This window comes from Ahaetulla prasina, chromosome 2 (genome assembly GCF_028640845.1).
Source record: "Ahaetulla prasina isolate Xishuangbanna chromosome 2, ASM2864084v1, whole genome shotgun sequence".
NCBI lineage: Eukaryota > Metazoa > Chordata > Lepidosauria > Squamata > Colubridae > Ahaetulla > Ahaetulla prasina.
Window position 1 is genome coordinate 8,982,365 of NC_080540.1, and position 8,630 is coordinate 8,990,994.

Sequence of the window (8,630 nt, forward strand, 5' to 3'; positions counted from 1 at the left end):
CTGTGGAACCCAGTGAGGAAGGCAGAGGGCAGAGTTGTGTACGGCGCTCATGAAAACTTTCCCTCCTCCGTCGGATTAATGCGTAGCTCCTCGTATTTGCTCCCACTCCCCCCCACTCGCACAGCCCTTGCCACCACTACCTGACCCTCCGCTACACAAACACACACACACACACATTTACACTTCGTGAAAAGTGAAAAGACATGCAGAGGAATCGAGGCTTTCTCTCTTCTCCAACCAGATGCTGCAACACAGGGATTGGAACAGGCCTTACCCCCCATCTCACTTCTAGAAAGGAGTCACAACACATGCCTCCACCCTCAGAATTAGTAGTTGTTGCACTGCCCCAAGGGGCCGGCAGGCTTTCAGCTGCAGCTGGACACCGTCGCTCCCCCCCGCCCCGTGTGCTCGCGGGCTTATTTTCAGGGTAGGGCTTCTATTAGGCCCACTCAAAAAAATCAGGCTCAGGCTTATTTTCAGTGTGGGTCTTATTTTCAAGAAAACAGGGCAGTATTGGGGAACGTTTGCTTTTTCATGTGTAATATATACTTTTTTCTTTTTTCACATCAAATCTAACCATTTTCTAAACAATTAAAGTTCCACTTTTCTTTGAATCTTACAGACAAAGAGGATGGCAATAAGAGCACTCGTGACAACTGTAAATAACAAGCAATGTTGAAAAGAGAAGAAAATCGAGCCAGAAATCAAAATATTTAACATTTCCTTCAGAAAACCAAAAAATTCTCCAGCAGCTGTTAGACAAAAAAGAGAAAATCAAAGAATAAGCAGGTTATGCAGAACTGAAGGATACATTATATGAAAAGTCAAGGGAGATTATTTTTCATTCAGCAAAAGAGGGAAATATCTGGAACTCAGTGGGGAGGAAACTGTCAATAGTAAAACCACATAGAGCAGACAGGAATGCAGGCTTTTCCCTGTGAGGAAGAAAATGGCTTGAATCAAAGTACCACTAAACAAAGCATTGTCCATATTTTTGATCTCCTCAAGAATATTAGCTGTGGAAAAGTTCCATAGATTTGCCTATTGTGGGAAAAGCACAGATTGCAAATAACAGCTGATTATGCAACAAGGAGCTAGACAGGAGAAAAGCCATACATTATTTCAATGAAGCAAAACTGGTCAGAACATCTCCGTTGTGGTTGTGTCTAGATTGTGGGAAAAGCTTCATTAGAAATTTCCATCTCAGACAGCATAGAATTGACACAAAAAACACCATTTGAATGTCCTTTCTGTGGGAAAAGTTTCAGTCAGAATTCTAGCCTCATGATACACCAGAGGACTCACAGGAGTAAAATTCTTTGAATGTCCCGACTGTGGTAAAACTTTCAGTTGTAATTCCAATTTGATGATACACCAGAGGAATCTCAAAGGAGAAAAACCCTTTCAATGTCCTGATTGTGGGAGAAGTTCCAGTCATAATTCCAGCCTGGTAATACATCAGAGGATTCACTCCATGGAGAAACACTATGAATGTCGAGAATGTGGGAAAGGTTTCATTAGCAATTCCCACCTCATGAGACACCAGAGGACTCACACAGGAGAGAAAGCCTTTTATTGTCTTATCTGTGGAAAAGGTTTTACTCAGAATTCCCACCTCATGAGACACCAGAGGATTCACACAGGAGAGAAACCCTTTGAATGTCGTGATTGTGAGAAATGTTTTAGTGATAATTCCAGCCTAGTGAAACACCAGAGGACTCACACGGGAGAGAAACCCTTTGAATGTCCTATCTGTGGGAAATGTTTTAGTGATAATTCCAGCCTGGTGAAACACCAGAGGACTCACACAGGAGAGAAACCCTTTGAATGTCCTGGCTGTGGAAAATGTTTTAGTCAGAATTGCCACCTCATAAAACACCAGAGGACTCACACAGGAGAGAAACCCTTTGAATGCCCTATCTGTGGGAAAAGTTTTAGTGATAAATCCAGCCTAGTGACACATCAGAGGACTCACACAGGAGAGAAACCCTTTGAATGTCCTATCTGTGGGAAAGGTTTTTGTGATAATTCCAGCGTTGTAATACATCAGAGGACTCACACAGGAGAAAAACCCTTTGAATGTCCATATTGTGGGAAAGGTTTCATTGAAAATTCCAGCCTGGTGAAACACCAGAGGACTCACACAGGAGAGAAACCCTTTCAATGTCCTATCTGTGGGAAACGTTTTAGTCAGAATTCCCACCTCATAAGACACCAGAGGACTCACACAGGAGAGAAACCCTTTGAATGTCCTATCTGTGGGAAATGCTTTAGTGATAATTCCAGCCTGGTTACACATCACAGGACTCACACAGGAGAGAAACCCTTTCAATGTTCTATCTGTAGGAAAAGTTTTAGTGATAATTCCACCTCATAAGACACCAGAGGACTCACACAGAGAGAAACCCTTTGAATGTCCTGATTGTGGGAAAAGTTTCATTAGAAATTCCACCTCATGAGACACCAGAGTACTCACACAGGAGAAACGCTTTAAATGTCCTGACTGTGGGAAAACTTCAGTCAGAATTCACCTCATGAGACACCAGAAGACTCACACAGGAGAGAAACGCTTTAAATGTCCTGACTGTGGGAAAGTTTTCAGTTACAATTCCCATCTCATGAGACACCAAAGAACTCACACAGGAGAGAAACCCTTTGAATGTCCTATCTGTGGGAAAAGTTTCAGTCAAATTCCCACCTCATCAGAGGACTCACACAGGAGAGAAACCTTTTGAATGTCCTGACTGTGGGAAAAGTTTTAGTCGGAATTCCTACCTAGTGATACACCAGAGGACTCACACCATAGAGAAATCTTTCTAATGTCCAGTCTGTGGACATTACTTCAAGCATAAACCATCCCTTATTGCACACAAGAAAATTCACATGAGGCAAAAGTTGAAGAGTTTAGAGAAGACTTGAATTTCATTTGTGATCTCCCATTCACAAAATATAGGTGAGAAACTGACTGTTTGAATTCTGGCCTGATTCTTTTTACTCAAACTTTTCTCAGGATTAAACTTTTAGGTGGAGAGAAAAGGAAAGTGGAAGTACTAAGTACCATTTTCTGGTTATTGGCAGAATCTTCTGGATACATCCTTTTGCAGAAGTAGTGGAATCCCTCAAAAAGAAATTTTGGATAGTGCTTTTTTATGTTGATTATGGACCCACATGTGGAGTTTCAGTCTTCTAGCTTGGTTTCAGCCAGATTTTAACCCCAAAAGTTCCCAGCCAGCATAAAAATAGTCCTCTAGATAGAACTGTTATGTGCCTTGTAATTATGGTTGCATGTTGCCATGACTGTTAAGTGAGACTGCTTTCCTTAACTACCTAAATCCCCCTGCTTCCCTGAAACAGCCATTAATTGGATGTGCAAGTTGCTAAGTAGAATAATGGCTACCTCAGCACTGGGGAAAACTCTTGGAAGCCTAGCGCAGGGCCAGGCTTGCCTGATGTAGGCATTCCTAGGCCTCCCCCAACCTACAAGACACCCTGTGCTCTGCTTTCTAACCCTTGTTTCCACTCAACCCTTCACTCCACCCCAGGGTCCCTGTTGTGACCCAGGCCCCAGTTAGGTAGTAGGAAACTCAGTCAGTATAAAAACAAACAAACTTTATTCGAACCGCTGAGAATTACTTCATTTTCATCGTAGTTCAACTAAATTAAAGCAAATTCCTTCCGACACAAATTCATCAGTCCTATCACCAACCTTGGTCCAATTAGGCAAACTGCCAAAGGCCTTTCTTGGCAGAAGTTCAGAAGACACAGATACAAAATAAATGCAAGAAGATGAAGCGATCAACATTGTTTCCAGCAAAGCCCAAATGCTGTTGCTGGTCTTTTAAGCTTTATGGGAGGGGCCAATCATCTCTTGGCCCTAATCCCGAGTCGTCCTCTTTGCTTGAGCTGCTCTTGCCTTCTGGCAGCTCTTCTCATGCAAGCATTAGGAACAGGCTCCTCCTGTTCCTCTGCCTCACTACTGTCCGTCTCTGGAGGCTCTGGAGTCTGCACCTCACTCTAGGATGACCCTGGCCCCACCTCAGCCTTCGACACAGAGCCCTCATCCAGACCTTCCCCAGCCTCCAGGACTGGCCCACACTGGCCCACACTCTTTCTCAGCCTCATCACTGTCCAACTCCGTTGCCAGCTCCGCAGGCTGTTGGCAGAACACAACAGTCCCCTTACACCTGACTCTCATCCCACCAGTTCTCCCATACTCCTTTCTGATCTCATGTTGGGGAGGGAGGGAAGGCCACACATCCTTGGGCCTCATGACTGTGTCCTGGAAGCCACCACCATTTTCAGTGAGTCCTGAATTTTTCCCTGGGCCATGCGGTGGATTTATGGAAGTCGTTGCCATTTTGCCACACTGTCTACGCTGTTATGCAGAAGAGGGACAAACCTCTCTATTTTGCTGTGTTAACATGAGAAAAAAATGTACAATAGAAAACATCTCATTTTAAAAAATGTATTATGTTAGAATGATCAGAAGCGTTTGACATGTAAAAAATGGGTATTGTCAGTGTTGCTATGAACATTAGGGCAAGGCAGGATGCTCAGATTTGCCTCATACTGTGAGATAAGCACTGATAAAATTTAATAATAAATGAATTTAACAATAAAAAGACAATGCAAAGCTCATTTCCCAACTCTTGCTCAGTGATGAGGACTCCACACATACAGTGGGTTTTTAATGCACTACTATTATTAACTTGTAATCTCTCTCTTGTGTATTCTGCATCACTGTCTTTCTCAGCTTCCCTTCCTTCCTCATTATAAATTTAGAATTTCAGTTTCAGATTCACACAGGAGAGAAACCTTATAATTGTCCAGATTGTGGGAAATGTTTGCTTGGAATTTTGAACTGGTGATACACCAGAGGACTCACACAGAAGAGAAACTGTACGAATCTTCAGTTTATGGGGAAAGTTTCAGTCAGAATTCCAATCTGGTGATACACCAGACAGATACACCTTTGAATGTCCTATCTGTGGGAAAGGTTTTAGTGATAATTCCAGCCTGGTGAAACACCTGAGGACTCACACAGGAGAAAAACCCTTTGAATGTCCTGATTGTGGGAAAGGTTTTAGTCAGAATCCCCACCTCGTAAGATACCAGAGGGCTCACACCGTGGAGAAACGTTTCAAATGTCCAGTCTTTTTTTTATTTTTTATTTCCATTCATATCCCGCCCTTCTCCGAAGACTCAGGGCGGCTTACACTATGTCAAGCAATAGTCTTCATCCATTTGTATATTATATACAAAGTCAACTTATTGCCCCCAACAATCTGAGTCCTCATTTTACCTACCTTATAAAGGATGGAAGGCTGAGTCAACCTTGGGCCTGGTGGGACTTGAACCTGCAGTAATTGCAAGCAGCTGCTGTTACTAACAGACTGTCTTAGCAAAGTCTGTGGACTTTATTTCAAGCATAAACCATCCCTTATTGCACACAAGGAAAGCCACATGAGGCAAAAGTTGAAGAGTTTAGAGAAGTCTTGAATTTCATTTGCGATCTCCCATTGAAAGTGTAGGTGAGAAATTGACAGTTTGAATTCTGGCCTGATTCTTTTTACTCAAACTTTTTTCAGGATTCAACTTGTCCCCTCGGCCCTTCATTCCTCCACATGGTCCCCCCAGTCCTTTCCCTCCCCCCCCCCCAGGGTCCCCAGAGGCCTCTCCTTCCCCCAGAGATCTCATCAGTGTGTTTACAGTGTGACTATTATTTTGAGACAACCCAGGAGCAAAATACAGGACGCAGAGGTTTCTTACAAAACAGTGGTTTCTATACAAAACAAGTGGTTTATATCCTTACGACTGACTCACACCCCACCAGACCTCACAGCCTCCACCTCCTTATCTTTTGAATATCTCCGATCCTCAAGCCTTGAATTTCATTTGTGATCTCCCGTTCAAAGTGTAGGTGAGAAAGTGATGGTTTGAATTCTGGCCTGATTCTTTTTACTCAAACTCTTCTCAGGATTAAACTTGTAGGTGGAGATTAAAAAGAGAGTGGAAAATGGCTAACTGCCATTTTCTGGTTATTGGCAGAATCTTCTGGATACATCCTTTTGCAGAAGCAGTGGAATTCCTTAAAAAAGAAATTTTGGATGGTGCTTTTGTATGTTGATGATGGACCCAAATGTGGAGTTTCAGTCTTCTAGTTTGGTTTCGTCCAGATTTTAACCGCAGAAGTCCCCAGCCAGCATAAAAGTAGTCCTCAAAATACAACTATTATGGGACTTCCATTATGGTTGCATGTTGCAACGGCCGTTAAGTGAGAATCCTTTTCTTAACTACCCAGATCCACCTGGTCTTCCTGAAACAGCCATTAATTGAATGTGCAAGTTGCTAAACAGAACCTCAACGCAGTGGAAAACTCTTGGGAGCGTTAGGATTAAACTTGTAGGTGGAGAGAAAAGGAAAGTGGAAAATGGCCTAATTCCCATCTACTAGGCCTCACATCCTCCTCCTCCTCACCTTTTGAAGATTTCTGATCCTCATTTTGGGAAGAGAGGGAAGGACACACATCCTTGGGCCTCATGACTGTATCCTGGAATCAACCACCATATTCAGTGATCCCTCGGTTTGTCCCTGGGCCAGGCGGTAGACTTTTGGAAGTAGCTGCCATTTTGCCACACTGTCACGTAGAAGAGGGACAAACTTTTCTGTTTGGCTACCTTAACATGAGGGAAAAAAATTGTACAATAGAAAATGCCTCATTCTTAAAAATCCATTATGTTAGAATGGTCAGAAGCATTTGACATGTAAAAAATGGGTATTGTCAGTGTTGCTATGAACATTAGGGCAAGACAAGATGCTCAGATTTGCCTCAATCTCTGAGATAGGCAGCGATAAAGTTTAGTAATAAATGAATGTAATAAAAAGGTAATGCAAAGCTCATTTCCCAACTCTTGCTCAGTGATGAGGACTACACACATACAGTGGATTTCTAAGGCATTACATTGGCTCAGTTTTTGTTAACTCCGATAACACATATCCAACATTCCACAAACGAACCAGCAATGACTATGATGATCTAACTCATATAGATTTCACAGAAGACAACGTTGGTAAAGCTCTTCACAACTTAAAACCATCGCTTTCTATTGGACCTGATGGTCTATGTGCATATTTCTTAAAAATCCATTATGTTAGAATGGTCAGAAGCATTTGACATGTAAAAAATGGGTATTGTCAGTGTTGCTATGAACATTAGGGCAAGACAAGATGCTCAGATTTGCCTCAATCTCTGAGATAGGCAGCGATAAAGTTTAGTAATAAATGAATGTAATAAAAAGGTAATGCAAAGCTCATTTCCCAACTCTTGCTCAGTGATGAGGACTACACACATACAGTGGATTTCTAAGGCATTACATTGGCTCAGTTTTTGTTAACTCCGATAACACATATCCAACATTCCACAAACGAACCAGCAATGACTATGATGATCTAACTCATATAGATTTCACAGAAGACAACGTTGGTAAAGCTCTTCACAACTTAAAACCATCGCTTTCTATTGGACCTGATGGTCTATGTGCATATTTCTTAAAAAAACTTTCCATTAATATAGCTGAACCCCTAAGTATTATCTTTGATAAAGCTTTCACTACCAGTTCTCTTCCCAAACTTTGGTCACTAGCCACAGTCATCCCCATCTTCAAAAAAGGAGACCCCAGCTTAGTCGAAAACTACAGACCGATCTCCCTTTGCTGCGTCACCTGCAAAGTCATGGAATCTATCATCAATCAATCCATTACCTCACACTTAGAAACTAACAACCTACTCTCCAACAAACAATTTGGTTTCAGGAAAAAGTTATCATGTAACTTACAACTTCTCCACTGCAAAACATATGGACTTCAAATCTAGATCAAGGCAAATCAATAGATGCAATCTACATAGACTTCTGCAAAGCTTTTGACTCAGTAGTACGATAAACTTCTCCTTAAACTAACATCCTATGGCATCTCAGGACCCCTCCACAAATGGATATCTGCTTTTCTGTCTAACAGACAACAAGTGGTCAAAATTGGCAATGCTTTATCAAATCCTGTTCCTGTCAAGAGTGGCGTTCCTCAAGGCAGCGTCCTTGGACCAACACTCTTTATTCTATACATTAATGATCTTTGTGACCATATCTCAAGTAATTGTGTTCTCTTTGCTGTCGATGTCAAACTATTTAACACCACAGACAACACTTCTATCATTCAAAACGACCTTGACCATCTAACGCTTGGTCTAAAATTGGCAGCTCACATTTCAACCAGCAAATGCTCAGTCTTACATATAGGAAAAAAGAACTCTAAAACTAAGTACATACTAGATGGACATTACCTTACAGACGACCCCCATCCCGTTAAAGACCTTGGAGTTTTCATGTCAAATGATCTAAGTGCCAAAGCCCACTGCAACTACATAGCAAAAAAAGCTCTAAGAGTTGTAAACCTAATTTTTAGCTTCTTTTCCAAAACACCACACTACTAACCAGAGCATATAAAACATTTGCTAGACCAATTCTAGAATACAGCTCACCTGTTTGGAACCCTCACCACATCTCTGACATCAATACAATTGAACGTGTCCAGAAATATTTTACAAGAAGAGTTCTCCATTCCTCTGAAAACAAC

The 8,630-nt window shown here is 41.9% G+C and overlaps 1 protein-coding gene across 1 annotated transcript; it reads left to right on the forward strand.

Moving 5' to 3' along the window:
* The first annotated feature begins 1,324 nt into the window (after positions 1-1,324).
* LOC131189652 (zinc finger protein OZF-like) lies at positions 1,325-2,377 on the forward strand. Its single transcript, XM_058165920.1, has one exon. It carries the CDS (start codon positions 1,367-1,369, stop codon positions 2,375-2,377), a length of 1,011 nt encoding a protein of 336 aa, XP_058021903.1. The 5' UTR covers positions 1,325-1,366.
* Positions 2,378-8,630: the final 6,253 nt, after the last annotated feature.

Bases quoted from the DNA above. Each gene is read 5' to 3' on its own strand.
- LOC131189652 (XM_058165920.1), top strand. From the start codon at position 1,367: ATGATACACCAGAGGAATCTCAAAGGAGAAAAACCCTTTCAATGTCCT.